At 48.2% G+C, this 15,133-nt stretch overlaps 5 protein-coding genes across 5 annotated transcripts; 2 read left to right on the forward strand and 3 right to left on the reverse strand.

Moving 5' to 3' along the window:
* Positions 1-196: 196 nt before the first annotated feature.
* On the reverse strand, positions 197-2,566 carry FPOAC1_001096 (uncharacterized protein; the record flags this gene model as incomplete). Its single annotated transcript, XM_044845702.1, has 1 exon — positions 197-2,566. One exon carries the CDS (start codon positions 2,564-2,566, stop codon positions 197-199), a length of 2,370 nt encoding a protein of 789 aa, XP_044711618.1.
* Positions 2,567-3,353: 787 nt separating this feature from the next.
* FPOAC1_001097 (uncharacterized protein) lies at positions 3,354-4,365 on the forward strand (the record flags this gene model as incomplete). Its single annotated transcript, XM_044845703.1, has 3 exons — positions 3,354-3,464; positions 3,811-4,146; positions 4,213-4,365. 3 exons carry the CDS (start codon positions 3,354-3,356, stop codon positions 4,363-4,365), a joined length of 600 nt encoding a protein of 199 aa, XP_044711619.1.
* Positions 4,366-4,873: 508 nt separating this feature from the next.
* FPOAC1_001098 (uncharacterized protein) lies at positions 4,874-7,600 on the reverse strand (the record flags this gene model as incomplete). Its single annotated transcript, XM_044845704.1, has 8 exons — positions 4,874-5,142; positions 5,195-5,698; positions 5,752-5,930; positions 5,983-6,010; positions 6,069-6,206; positions 6,257-6,265; positions 6,321-7,192; positions 7,311-7,600. The coding sequence occupies 8 exons, from the start codon at positions 7,598-7,600 to the stop codon at positions 4,874-4,876; spliced, it is 2,289 nt and encodes a 762-aa protein (XP_044711620.1).
* A 3,727-nt stretch (positions 7,601-11,327) lies between these two features.
* On the forward strand, positions 11,328-12,059 carry FPOAC1_001099 (uncharacterized protein; the record flags this gene model as incomplete). Its single annotated transcript, XM_044845705.1, has 2 exons — positions 11,328-11,555; positions 11,616-12,059. The coding sequence occupies 2 exons, from the start codon at positions 11,328-11,330 to the stop codon at positions 12,057-12,059; spliced, it is 672 nt and encodes a 223-aa protein (XP_044711621.1).
* A 1,251-nt stretch (positions 12,060-13,310) lies between these two features.
* FPOAC1_001100 (uncharacterized protein) lies at positions 13,311-14,872 on the reverse strand (the record flags this gene model as incomplete). The annotated part of the gene is made up of 3 exons (XM_044845706.1): positions 13,311-13,316; positions 13,362-14,647; positions 14,698-14,872. 3 exons carry the CDS (start codon positions 14,870-14,872, stop codon positions 13,311-13,313), a joined length of 1,467 nt encoding a protein of 488 aa, XP_044711622.1.
* Between the last annotated feature and the right edge of the window lie 261 nt (positions 14,873-15,133).

A 15,133-nucleotide genomic window follows, 5' to 3' on the forward strand; every position in this document is an offset into this window, starting at 1 on the left:
CCGAGTGATAAAACTATCGTTCAAGGTAAAAGAATGGGCACATCTGTTTAGATTTGAAAGCTGAGTAGGTATTTATTAAACCAAGGTCATGGACATTCTGTGGTGATACTATTTATACAAGACGTTTTACAGTAATTAGACATGAAACACATAAACTCATTAGAAACGAACCCGGACAATATCTGGTTGGGGCAGTTTAGTCCTCCTTGGACTTGACAGCAATGTCCAAGCCTTCCTTGTCCTCGCGGATCTTGATCTCGGCCGTTTCGCCCATCTTCAGCTGGCCCTTGATAATCTTGTCTGCCAGCCCGTTGCCGATCTCGTTGGTGATGAGTCGGTTCAAGGGACGGGCACCGAATTTGGGGTCGTAACCACGCTCCGCAAGCCAGTCTCTAACGTCACCGGGAACGTCGAGCACGATACGTCGGTCGTCGAGGCGCTGTTGAAGTTCCTTCAGGCGTATATCGACGATATCGCGAAGAGCGCTTCGGGCGAGGCGCTTAAAGACAATGAAGGAGTCGATTCGGTTGAGGAATTCAGGTGGGTAAGCTGAGGCGACGACATCCATGACGGCCTTGCGGACAGATGGATCGATCTCGCCGTCGGCTGTTTCACTGTAAGGGTGGAGATGGTTCTGGCCAACAAGGATGTCGGCACCCAAGTTGGATGTCAGAACAATGATGGTGTTTTTAAAGTCGACCTTGTGACCTTGAGCATCTGTGAGGTAGCCCTCGTCAAGGACCTGGAGGAGTAGAGCAGATATGTCGCGATGTGCCTTTTCGAACTCATCAAAGAGGAGGACAGCATAAGGCTTGCGGCGGACAGCTTCGGTCAGTTGGCCAGCGTCTTCGTAGCCAACGTAACCAGAGGGCGCGCCAATAAGTCGAGAGATGGTATGTTTTTCCTGGAACTCGGACATGTCGAATCGAACGACTGCAGACTCCGTTGAAAATAAGAACCCTGCAAGCTTCTTACAAAGCTCAGTTTTACCCACACCGGTAGGACCTAGGAAGAAGAAGGAAGCCAAGGGCTTGTTCTCGCCACTCAAACCAGCTCTCTGGAGACGAACTGCATCTGACACAGCCTTGATGGCTTCATCTTGTCCCTTGACTGCCTGGCTGAGCGAGTCCTCCATGTGGACCAGCTTCTCGATGTGGCCTGAAGTAAGCTTTGACACAGGAATGCCAGTGATACGGGAGACGACATTGGCGATATCGTCTGGGCTGACCGAATCGTGGATAAGAGTCTCGCTAGAGTTCGACTCTTGGGCCTCTCCTTCCTTGGGCAACTTCTGCTCAAGGTCGGGGATCACACCAAATCTGAGTTCCGAGGCACGCCCAAAGTTTCCTTCTCGCTGGGCCTGCTCGAGCTCAAACTTGGCCTTGTCGAGATTCTCTTGGACCTTCTTGACCGACTCAATCTCAGCACGCTCCTTTTCCCAGCGCGCGTTGAGCTCGGAAATTTCCTCGTTCAATTTCTTAAGATCATTTTCCAGCTTCTCTCGGCGCTCCTTGCTTGCCACATCAGACTCCTTCCTCAAACTCTCGAGCTCAATCTGAATTGTCATGATCTTGTGGTCAAGACGCATGATGTCTTCGGGCTTGGACTCGTGCTGCAGCTTGAGATGGCTGGCTGCCTCGTCCATGAGGTCAATGGCTTTGTCTGGTAGGAATCGATCGGTGATGTAGCGGTTGGACAAAGTTGCGGCAGCTACCAGTGCACCGTCTGTAATACGGACACCATGATGGACCTCATACTTATCTTTGATTCCTCGGAGAATACTTATCGTATCTTCCACGGATGGCTCGCTGACAATGATAGGTTGGAATCGTCGTGCCAGGGCAACATCCTTTTCAATCTGGCGATACTCGTTAAGGGTTGTTGCACCACAGCACTGAAGTTCACCACGGGCCAAAGCAGGCTTCAAGAGGTTCGAGGCATCGATGGAGCCTTCAGCCTTTCCGAGGCCGAGGAGTGTATGTAATTCATCGATGAATAGAATAACTTCTCCCTCAGCCTGCTCCACCTCTGTCAAGACCTTCTTCAGTCTCTCTTCGAAATCTCCCCTGAACTTGGCACCGGCGATTAGGGAGCCGAGATCAAGACTGATGACCCTCTTGTTCTTGACACTTTCGGGGACGTCACCACGAACAATACGAAGGGCGAGGCCTTCAAGAATTGCAGTCTTTCCAGTTCCCGCATTACCGATGAGAACTGGGTTATTCTTGGTACGTCTTGACAGAATTTGGATCGTTCGCTGAATCTCGGCATCTCTGCCAATAACAGGATCCAGCTTGCCGTCCTTGGCTCGAGCAGTCAGGTCGATACCGAATTGTTCCAGAGCAGGTTTCTCCTCGTCACCACTCATATTCATGCGGTGAGTACCGCCTGGTGGATGAGGTCGACCATTGGCGTATGTCCTGACTGCAATACTTGGTATTAAGCGTAGGGACGTTGGTCTTAAAGGCTGTGCTGCTAATACTCGTGTAAGTGGCTGGGTTGATCGAGCCCGGACACTAGCAGCCATGCGCTGCGTTGATGTGATTAGTTGTCTTCGTGCCTGCATATTGGGCACTTGTGAATAGTAAGACAATTAAATTGCAAGAGATCAATTGAAAGGGAGAAAAGAGAAGCAAAATCAAGGATTTTATCAAAAGGCGGAAGACCTCCAATTATCTACACGTTCGAGGCCCATGCTACACGCTTCATGACGCCTGGGGCATTTTCTCGTAGCTTCCAGGTCCGTCATCGGGAACATGAGACTAAGACCTGATAAGATAAGAAAAAAGCAACTAAGCCAGATTCAGAAGCATCGCGTCTAGAAAATGTTAGGGACAGGAAAGACGGCGATCATGTGATACTACCGTTTCTCACTTTTAATACAACCCCGGTATCAAATGTGTAGCTGGTATTAAGTCCCAGTTTACTTTTAATCCTAGATATATATAGTAAAAAAAGCTAGAGAAATAGAGAACAATAGATTAGACTTGAAAGTATAGTCTCTAGAGTAAAAAGTTACTATTTTCCCATTTGTTAAATAACTTTATTATAGAGTCATTTATGAAAGACAAGGCTAAGTGGCAAATTCTGGTCTTGAGTTAACATTTGATACCCCTGCGGGCTGTATTAGGGCAGGAACAGGAAAGTGGGACTTGGGATGCTGGATCGGCAGAAAGTACTCTAGGGTAGGCTATATCAACTAGATTAGTCAGCAATAGTGTTAGGGTTCACATTTTCCCACAAACTTAGCGGCTTCCACAAAGAATTCCAACATTCCGGGCGCACCTCATCAACACCAAGTGTCTTCCTTTCCTTCACCACCCAACCCAAGTCAACCAGCCAGGAGAGTCACAATGTCGGCGCCCACGAGCAAGACCTTCGGAAAGTCGACCCGAGAGGTCCCTGCCTCTTCGGAGAAGGCTAAGAAGTGGTACCCCGCTGATGATGATGCCGAGAACAAGAAGGTAAGCTGGTGATGATTGTGATGCGTTTGCAGGCAGTTGTGCAAGTATTTTGGACAGTGCGGTTCGTTCGGGAATATGGGACGCGGATTGAGAGATATCGAGTTTTGGTCAGTCCACGACAGGCAGTTCGACGCCTAAAGCGCAAGGAGGAAAGCAGCATCATGGGACGACCAAAAGCCTTTGGAAAATTTCAAGACGCTTCGAGACGAAACGCGCCAAATCAGCACACACAGAACTGCGAAAAATATCGATTGACGACCACACACACAAACATTTTTATAGCAACTGCCTGCAGCATGGTTCAGCATTACCAAGAATCAGTCCGCTAACAGGTGGAAAATCATAGGTTCGCAAGGCTGTCCGATCTTGGACTCCTCGCAAGTCTCTCCAGCCCGGTACCGTCCTCATCCTCCTCGCTGGCCGCTTCCGTGGCAAGCGTGTCATCCTCCTGAAGTCCCTCGACCAGGGCGTCCTCTTGGTCACCGGCCCCTTCAAGATCAACGGTGTCCCTCTGCGACGAGTCAACTCCCGATACGTCATCGCCACCTCTTACAAGGTCGACATCTCTGGCCTCGACGAGAGCAAGATTGAGGAGATCTCTCAGCCCAAGTACTTCACCGCCGAGAAGGCCAAGGAGAAGGCTGGTGAGGAGGCTTTCTTCAAGCAGGGAGAGAAGCCCCAGGTACGACACAACAATCCTTGTGCAAGACGTGTGGATAGGGACCAGATTACTGACTTTCGATTACAGAAGAAGGAGGTCAACAGCAGCCGCGCCGCCGACCAGAAGGCTATCGACAAGGCTCTGATTGCCAACATCAAGAAGGTTGACATGCTTGCCTCTTACCTCTCCAGCTCTTTCAGCTTGAGGAAGGGAGACAAGCCCCACGAGATGGCCTGGTAAATGTGCAATCTTGTGTGCCGGGGTGATGGGAGTACCGGGGTTGCGACACAAAGGGTTGTAGAACGGCAAGGGTCTCCGAAATGGGCTGGTTTGGCCAATTGCATTTGAAAGTCGACGGGCATCGGTCACATTTTGGCGTCTGTAATCAGGTTTTACAGTCAAAAAACAAACGAGCATACAAAATTCTAGAGGCTTCCGGTGAGAGGCCGATGATGATGAACTTCACTCGGATGTCCCAACTCCCTGGGGAAAAGAAAAGCAACTGGTGTGAGCGATCATGGTCTTTCCCGGTCCGAACTCGTCAAAAATGGACATTGTTTTACGAATCATAAAAAAAGTTTCAATAATTGTGCGTGTATCGTACCGTTGATATGTCGACAGATTTGGGTAGATCCGGTTTGGGTCTTGATAATGACATCAATCATCATCTTATCTATTCTTATCTGTTTCTTCTAATGTACAGCTTACATGTCCAAGGTGACCATTGTCTTTGTGATGCTTGTTGACTTTATAGGCCACGATCCACCCAACTCTGGATCATGCCAGTCAACGAGGCTTCGTAGTGCTTGATAGAAACCTCTCCAGATGACTTATCCAACGAGGTGTTGGCCTGGACAAAGACCTTGCGAGGCTGCTTGTTCTTGAGAACAATATCGCGAACCTTCTTGCCCCAGAACTCGGGATCAACAGTTGTCATGTGGACGTAGAACTCGGTACCAGTCTTGACATCAGCAGTCGACTTGTAGATGTGAAGCTTCTGAAGATACTTGGCAACGGCTGGTACACCTGTTAGCGTGTCGTTTACATATTCAGGGGCGAGAATTCTTACCATCTCGACCAGCCGTGAGAATCTTGGAGCGATCAAGCTTGATGGTCAAGTCAGAAAGGTCATCCTGCTTGTAGTCAAGCTTGCAGAAATCATCCTCAGCCTCGAGGAAGCACTTGAGAATAGAGAAGCGGGCTTGGCTGTGAGCCTGTCCCCATTTTTGGCTCTTGGGGTCCCACATCTCAAGTGAAGCCAGTCCAGCCCGGGCCATGGACAAATAGGAGGCGAACAAGACGTCACCGGCCTCACCGTTGATGTCTTCAGAACCATCACCGAAGCCAAAGATCTTGAGAACGGGGAACTCGCAGCTCAGGTGCATGGCAACAAGTTCAGCACGGCACTCCTCATACGAGGCAGCTATGCTACCGAACACTGAGCCCCATGTCTGACCAGGCTTGTACCAAGTTGCGATGGGCTTGTTGTCAACAGGGCTGACGGGAGGGTTCTCCTTGTCGAAGTTGAAGGTACCTGGTGATGTCTCCTGGAGAAGCTTACCGCAACCGTGACCTATTGCGCATGAGTGGCGATGGTTAAATGGCACATCGGAGTCCGTTACATACCAGTAAGTTCGTGAAGACCGACCTGGACCTCAAAAGAAGCATCGCGCTGCTTCTTGTAGACCTCAAGATCCTCGTCACGGATAAAAGGGATCTTCTCATCAGGAGCCTTGGCACTCAGAACATTTCCAAGCGACACGTTCTTGAAACCCTCGGTCTGGCGGATATCATCGTAGTTGGGGCTGTAAGTCATTAGCAATCAACGTCTCCCTGATATATGATTGCAAAACCTACATGTTGATTCCAGCAGGAATACCAGAGCCTTTATTCGATGTTAGCATCACCAGTCATATAATAAGGTAGTGGTTGTTACTACTTACCAGCAAAGGTCATCACCTCAAGAGAGGTGAAGTCAGGAGACAGGAACTTGTCCTTCTCAAATTCAGAACCCCAAGGCAAAAGGGGGATAAGCTTGGGTGCCTTTTCCACAAGCTCACCAAAAGCACGAGTTCGCTCAACTAACGACTGGTTAGTAAAATACCGGGTAGATGGTACGAATGATTCTTACGGTTGACCACTACATAACTGTTAGCGAATTCGTACACAGCGGTATATTCTATTGGCCAACTTACTGGAGGCAAAACCTTCCCACTCTCCACGGATACCCGCAGGGTCTCGGTAAGTCTCGATGAAACCAATGTTGGACTCAATCATAGGACCCTTGTCCTTGATCCAGTATCTTTGGCTGTCCTTGAAATCCTCCAGGGAACCAGACTCGAAAGACTTGCTGTAGGCCTCGTGCATCTTCTTTTGGGTGTCGTTCTCGGCGTTCTCGGCGGCGCCGTTGATGAATGCAGTGATGTTCTTCATCTCCTCTGCGTAGTCACCGTAGACTAGCTTGATAGTCTTGCCCTTGAGAGATCCGTCCTCCACAGTGAACTCGGTCTGCTTGCCAATGTCACCTCCCTTGCTGGGAATTTCTTTGACAGCCGAGGCGATCAAAATATCAAAATTGCCGTCAGAGGTCTTTCGAAGACGGTTGTTTTCGGGGAGAAGACCCTTGGACTCCATCCAGTCAGATACGGCCTTGATATCGTCCTTGGTGATGTGGGAAGAATCAGGATAATAAGTAGTCATGTGGCCATCGTCTGGGTAACCCAGGTGCATCATGGCAGGGTTGTCAGAGCTGAAGATGCCACCCTTTGTGGCCTCGTAAAACTTGTTGGCTTCGGGGGAAGTGGCAGCCAAGGCAGCAACAGTCTTCTCTGAGCAGCGAGGGATGAACTTGGAGTCACCAAAGCTCTTGTAGTTGCCATTGTTGCCGAGGAACATGGCAGCATACTCGAGGAAGCGGGCGGCCTCTTCCTCGTCAACGCCGGCCTTCTTGGCCAGGGCATTCCAGTCGCCATTAGCAGACTTGTGCAGAGACAGGATCAAGTCAAAGATAGGCTCGGACTCTGGAGAGATCTGTCGAAGGACAATTCTGGTGCCGGCGAAAGCAGCTCTATGATGAAGTGTTAGCCGCGCGACCCCTCTCTAATAAGCATGAGCTGCCCCTCATTTCAGGTTGACCAAGCTCGACGACGACTTATACGAGGCCGAAACACAAAAACAAAACTTACTTGCTAATAAAGTGAGCATAACGTCTCTGTTTATCGTTCAAAACCTCGAAATGCTTCTCAATCTCGAGTCTGACGACCGAGGGAGGCTTGTCGGCAAGGTAGTGGACCAGCTCGTTTGAGTTCATGGCGACGATGGAGGTGGAAAATCTATGAAGGCTCTGGCGGTTGAAAGATTTTGTGAAGTGAGGAATTGGCCGTCGTGTTAACGGAGAGTGTCTCAAAGCTGCTGTTCTCAGAGAAGGCAACCTTTGGAAAACGAGAGACGGTGAGATTGAGTTGAGAGGAGACATGCGTGGCTGCTGTTTGACGTTTTTGGGTCACGTCGGCCAATGGATCTTTGTTCTCTGGGGTCGAACGCAGCTTCCTAAACGTGTTAAGGCAACAAACAGAAGGCGCAGAGCTTCTTTCCTATAGTGGTTAGTGTACTGTGCACAGATCTTCATCATGACACCATGAATGAGGGGCTCAACATGTAAATTGGGGTTACTGACTACCTAGGTACCTTTCCAGAGTATTACTTAAATGTCAGGAATAGATCCCCATAAGATACCATCCTGGCTATGGGCCTCAATCTTATGCATGCGCTGTTCCATAGTGATTTCTGCACTTCTGTGGAATTTTTGGCTGGACTGGTCAAGTCACACATGGTGTTAAATGGCGAATGAAATACACATGGCATCTTTCACCCACTGTCTTGTTGGCTGCGGTGTTGGCGAACCCATGAGGAGGAATTTCTCACTTGCTACCTGCCCAGTATATGTAGACTCTGCGGTGGCTCTGACTTGTCTTCTTGAGGTTATCTGATGGTTTCCTGTCAAAATAATCATGGTTGTATAAAGTCGAGTTCTCTACAGCTAGGATCAATACTCGGACTCTTGAGCAGAAGGTGAGGTTAACATGCATCCAATATATTTGCTTACATCCCATACATCTGTGTTCTTAGGATGAATTAAATTCCTGTGATTCATCCCATTTTGAAAGCAGTAAAAAATAGTCACAACAATCACATCATGAACTGCCATTGCACATCATTTGAAGACCAGATACCCTATAGATAAATACCTAAATTTCAAGTTGTTGGTTGTACAGTACCTATGAAGAATGTTCACCACAAGCCAGCACATCCAATATGATCAATAAAAACTTCTATCGTGATTTAAACCGTTAACTGAGACAACCGGAATGTTACAGAAGTGAGGTGTTGGATCAAAATGAAGCGAGCCGAACCGAAAGAGAGAGAAAACAAGCCGAATTACACACCCATAGGACACCACCCCCTAGCTTGTCTAATAAGTAGCCATATCACGTATCAAATTGCCAAGACATTGAAGGCAACATTAAAATATGTAGCTGCTTCAAAGCGGTGTGGCGTTGTAGGATTGTACATACATGCCGTCTAGTCAAGCATTGGTTTGGAAGCAAACAGTATCGGTAGAGTAATCGGCGTCGACAACCGAGCCAGCCCTTCGGAATCTAATGTAGCAACCCGACAGGGCGGAACGGCCGGGGGAAAGGTTGGGGTGACATGGATCGAGTTCCAAGACTCCCAAGTCAATCAAATCAAGTATGTTCCGGGGGAAAGTCTTGGTTGCCCCGAGTTTGCATATCTAGTGTTGGGTGTTTACTTTGAGCAAACGGCAACGTGATAGTTACTGCTGAGAAAATATATATCTGATGTGTGATTAATTATTTGATCATATTGGGGTGCAATGGTTATCTCATACACCTTACTAATACTTTACAGGAGCAGTAATAGTCTGCCCTTGTAGCAGATACTGTCAATTCTGTCTCAGAATTTACATCTCCCTATGTAAGCCACTATAGTACTGGTCGCATATGGACTCTTTGTTTCCTATCGGAAATGAAGTCTTGAGTTGAATTTTCTGTTGGTGCTCTGTGTTTAATAAAAGTCCAAGTCCACCTGACCTCTCTGCCCCCACGCCTATATACTCCACACTCCCTCTCTACACTAACACTGCACTTCTCTCCTGGTGGCTTTCTCCCGTAGTGTGTTGTGCCTTGACTAGGCCCAGACCCGACTTTTGCTTTTCCAGATTGGGCTTGCAATTGTACCTGGCTAGAACATGTAGAGTAAATTTATATACAGATTGCTGATGAGTTCAAGTGCTGGGAGCTGGCAACAAGCGACATTCACTCGGTTTTACTCTTTGTTGGTCCAAGTTCCTATTTGCAACAATTGCAGGAACATTCAACTGGGGCCCCCTTTAAAAAGCGAGACGAGGATTGACGAGATATTTATTAGAGAAAGTATCAGTGTATTAATAACCACGGTCTGGTCAAAGCGGATAATATATTTAGAATAGACCCAGATTGGAACATTCGAAGAAGAAAAGTAGTATCTGTCATACACGGATCACGAGTATTCGTATCATTGTAGGACAACTCCCCACCAGTACGATAGAGTCTGACCAGCGCCTCGGTATCGTAGCTGCGTAGGTAGTCGGAGGATCTGCATTATCAATTTTCAAGCAGCTCAATGTTATCTTTGGTCCGATTCGTCAAGTTTGTAAGATAAGATCTCGGATTTGAGCGCAGGCAAGTAGTCTTTAGCCGTAAGTCCAGTTCAGTCAGACCGGATAAGTGCTGACCAGGTTTTGCAGATCTAGACTTTTGCCGACTTGAAATTGATCATCCAAGATAAGTCAAATTCCTCTTTGAGAGAATTACAGACGTTACTGATAATTGATACTGCACTCCGGTTCGACGGCTAGACATTCCATCAAGTCTAAGCGGAAACTCCGCGTAAGGATAGGTTTCTCTAAAAGAACATGATACTGTAGATCCGCAACAGGGGATCACGATTTAATGCATTCTTAGCATAATTTTCAAGTGTGACGTGCATTGTCACGATGATCAGAATATTCCATGTTAAGGACGTGCGAGGAGGGAGGGAGCCTCGTGACCTCACCATTCCACAGGTACGAACGAACGGGAGAGTGACAGGGACAGGGACTGGGGCTGGGATGAATAAATGTAAGATGGAATTTGGGGTTCAAACTTTCTAGAGACCATCCATCATCGTGTCCCACAACAAGCGTCATGGGCCTACTCCTCACCAATCTCTTGTCTTTTCCCCTGACAATGAATCCGCTCCACAAGAATTAATCCACTGCCATGCTTTCGTATCTGTAGAGTTGATATGTACAATTGTATTATGTAGCATAGAGTGATACATGTATGGAATAGGTAGGAACGGATATGAACAACTGCAGGTTTCCCTTCAAGGAAGAAAAATGTTCGGGCATTAAAGCAAGTCAAGGGGATACTTTTTTGGCCGCAACCAATAAAACACACTCAAACCCAGTCTCGGGCACCCCTTGTCCCTCAAGTTGACTTATAGAGTAGGCCCAGCGGGTGACAGTCACCCCCCGGGCCCATTTCACTACACCCAATGCCCCCACGCCACCCTATGGAACAAGAACCGACAGTGGAGGCTTTCCAAAGTTTCGTGCCTGTCCTCCACTGTCACGGTCACGGCCTTCTCCCCGGTTCTCCTTGAGCCTGAATTTGAACATCCATACATCAGCCATCCATGACTTAACTAGGTTGTGCTCTGTAACTCCAAGGCTTATATAGATCCCCCCTCTGTCCTGGGCCCCCCGTGGTTTTTTGTCCATCCCGCTTGCTTGCTTGCTTGCTTCACTGATTTTTGGCTCTTTTCCCACCGTGTTTTACTCTTACTCTTACTCGTAACAGTCAACGGATATCACATCCATCTTGCTCCTTATTCATACACTGCACAGCCCGTTCCTACGTCATTTGACTGTTAGCTATCTACCATTATCGCTGCTGCCAGTGGACTCAGTATTGGATCATAGGTGTATTCTGGAGCTATTCATTCTACGAAAAGGTGTCTACCCGTCCACTCATACGGACCAACCCAACACTTGATACTTGCCACTCATAACGCTTCTCAACTCGAGTCAAAAAAGTCGATATAGATTTCCTACAAAAAAAAACCGTTTGAAAATGCTCACTTACAATTCCACTTCAACAATGCCCATCAAGGCTCCTACAAAACCAGTATCCATTGCCTTGTCACCCACAGCTTCGTCACCAATGACGGCAGCAACCCCATCTCTCAACTCGGCCGCCATTAACGGCCACAAGACCCAAGGACAACAACACATCTGGCTGGTTACGGGCCCTGCTGGTTGTGGAAAGACGACTGTCGCCGAGTATTTGGCCAAATCATTGGGTATGCCCTACGTCGAGGGTGATGCTGTAAGTGCAATTTTCTCACCAGTGTTGCATATCACTACTAACACACTCTCCTCTCACTAGTTCCACCCTCCCGCCAATATTGAAAAGATGGCAAATGGAATCCCTCTCACTGACGAAGATCGATGGGACTGGCTCACTGCCCTGCGAGAAGAGTCTATCAACCGCTTAAACGCTGGGTCATGTGGTGTCGTCCTCACCTGCTCAGCACTCAAGCGCAAGTACCGCGACGTCATCCGTGTCGCTGGATACTACGATCGCCGTATCCAAATCCACTTTGTCTTTCTCGACGCTCCTGAAGAGCTTCTTCTCGCTCGTGTCACACAACGACAAAACCACTACATGGGCGCCAACATGGTACACAGTCAATTCGATATTCTGGAACGCCCCTTGGCCAACGAAAAGGATGTTATCACCATCGACGTCAGCCGACCTATCGAGGAAGTCGAGCAGGAAGCCTTGAGCAATGTCTTGGAAACCATGGCCAAGTCTCAAGACAAGCTATGAAACGACTGCGTCCATTGTATCATTTTGATATACACGACCTCTACCAATACTCATCGAGCCAACACCACACACACACAACACATCCGCCCACCATCCAACATTATGCGAAAATTATCATTGAGCAGGGAGTCACAGCGTTATATGGCTATTTGCATTCTGGATTTAGGAGTTTAATATTTGTTCATACCTCTATCTTTACACGGCGTTAAAAGTCTTGTCATTTGCCTTGGTACTCATCTTCGGACAGCTCCCCGGTGCGGCGCGACAAAGGCAAACTCGAGCAGGGACAAGGATAAGCAACTCAAACCAGCTGTCTCGGACAATCTTGGTCTTGGTCTTGGTCTTGGTCTTGGTCTTGGGTCATGCCCCATCGTTTGCCCCTCCCCCCGCAAATGTCAGAGTTGCAGTCGCTGGGTCCGGAGAGCGCGGGGGTGTTGTGAGGCTACTGATACAGATAGGCTAAAGGGGATGACGGCAAGGTATTCCCTCCTCATCCTTGGGATTTTCGATCTCTTTTTTTTTTCTGGGTCACATACAGTACAAATAGGGAAAGGAACTTGGAAAGAGATAAGCGGTCAGAATTGAGGCTTATTTTTACTGAGTCACGGCCTTCAGCTTTTGTTATAGATTACTCACCATCTGCTTCAAATGATGGTAGAAATACAAATGTTTCAAGAGTTTCATTGTTATTCACTTTTTGATTTATTATATCCTTTGCCGAAGAATCTGCTACTGCCACATGGAATAGGGATGTCATTTCATTCTTGAATACGGGATCGGACATTATTTACTGGGTTGGATATTATCCGATGTAGCCAATGTCCAGCTCATGCATCATGACAACCTAGCCAGCCTGACTACAGCTCAGCTCTCCCGCCCATGAAAAATGACTCGGACAAGTGTGCAAATGATGAATCACCCGAACAGTTCAACAAACAGGCATTTCAATTGGAGGTTCTGAGTTGGTGTGTTGTTATCATGCACGGTAATACCCTTCCGGTACTTGTCATATAGAGCACATCACGAGGTCAGATATACATGCACCCAAGTATATTGTACAACCGCCCATTCAGTTCGGATAAGAAAATTCTTGCACATATGGTCGATTGTCAGCCCTCCTGTACACTCACAAAGGTGACGAGGTCTCTGTAAGTGTGAGTACCACTCGTAGAAACCAATCCTGCAGCATGATGGCACAGCATATTCTCTTTCCGAGTATAGACTTCCATTCTTAATCATGACTTGTAAATTTTATATCTAAATTATATACTCTGACAGTTTCAACTATTTAAGATGCATTACCATAAGATCCGGCTCCTCTACTATCTGTCTCACAACCTCGGCAGCTCGAGCCATAGTAGCACCGTCAATAACTCGATGGTCAGCACTCCAGCTAAAGTTGGTAATTTGTTTCTTGACCACGTTATCGTTCTCGTCAAACGCAGGCACTGTTCGCATACGTCCGATGCCTAAGATGGCCACTTCACGCTCCACAATGACGGGACTAACATATGTGCCACCGACATTTCCGATATTGGACACAGTGATGGTGCCGCCTTGGAAATCCGCTGGCTTGAGTTTGCCCTGACTGGCCAGTACCTGAAGTCTTGACAGCTCTGCTGCGATGGTAAGGATGTTGAGAGATGCAACATTCTTGATCACGGGCACCACGAGACCGCCCGTTGTATCCATGGCGATACCGATGTTGTGCTGCGATCGATGGACCAGACAGGGCTTGCTGGTCTTGGGATCAACGTCGACTCTGGCGTTGAGCATTGGGTATTTGTTTAGCGCCAGCGACACGGCCTTGATAATAAAAGGGAGATATGATAGCTTGCTCGGCTGCCCCTCGACCGAAGGGCCCTTGGCAAGAACGCGGTTCAGGCGCTGGCGAAGTTCCACAAGACTTGAAAAGTCGACCTCGTCCGCGTAGAGGAAATGGGGGATGGTTAATGACCGTGTCATGGTCTTGAACATTTGGAGCTGTGTGTTGGATAGAGGCGTGACGGTTTCCGTCTGCACCGATGTATTTTGGGGCTGTGAAGGTGTAGGGGCTGGTGCTATTTGTTGAGCATTGCCCTTGGCGTCTCTCTCCTTGACAAATTTGTGGATATCCTCCTTCATGACTCTTCCATCTCTTCCTGTTCCTTTGACATCAGAGATATCGATTTTAAGCTCCTTGGAAAGATGTCGTACGGCGGGAGTAGCGATGCTTGCACATTTGCCCTTTCCCTTTGCTGGCGTCTCGACCGGCACTTCTTGGGGAGTTTGTTGCTGCGTTTGTTCGGCCTTGGATTCTGCAGGTGGTGATGGTGGAGGGGGAGGAACATCCGCCTTATCACCTGGTTGGTCAACTATCGCTTCGACTTCTTCGGCCTTGGCCTCGCCCTCAATATCGATGTCGACAAAGGGCTTGCCGACCTTGGCCATCTCGCCTGCTTCATAGTGTAGCTTCTTGACAACGCCGGAGAAGCGGCTTGTGATTTCCACGGACGCTTTATCACTTTGAACTTCGCAGAGCGGGGAGAATTCCTCAACACGAGCGCCGGGTTCGACGAACCATTGAATGACTTCGCATTCGACGATACCTGTAGTCGTATTAGTCGGGTTCTCGGATGATCTGACTAGGAAGACTTACCTTCACCAATATCGGCAAGAACAACAGGCTTCACAGCCATTACCCTTCTAGATTCGCTGAACCATCTGGGAGAAGAGGCATTCAAAGAAGCACGTGGGCCCATTGCCATATTGCCCATGGCTCGGGCAACGTGCCATTGCTTCTGTAACACACGGGATCCTCGCTGTAGAAACATGGTTCTGTAGCTAACAATTGTGCCTGGAGAAATGAGAGTAATGATCAAAGAAAATAACAAACATCAGCACCAAGTCATCCTCATAAGAAAGAGGAGCTGGTAAATACCATGGCATTGTTTAAGCCGAAAGCCTGGCTTCCATCGGCCCCGTCCGTGGATAACCGCCAATCCGGGGGAATGACGGCACTGGCAGATACTAAGCCCGATCTGACCGCATTCTCGGTTCTGTCACGAACCCCGAAAATCCACATTGCCGATACA

Source organism: Fusarium poae, chromosome 1 (genome assembly GCF_019609905.1).
Source record: "Fusarium poae strain DAOMC 252244 chromosome 1, whole genome shotgun sequence".
Lineage (NCBI taxonomy): Eukaryota > Fungi > Ascomycota > Sordariomycetes > Hypocreales > Nectriaceae > Fusarium > Fusarium poae.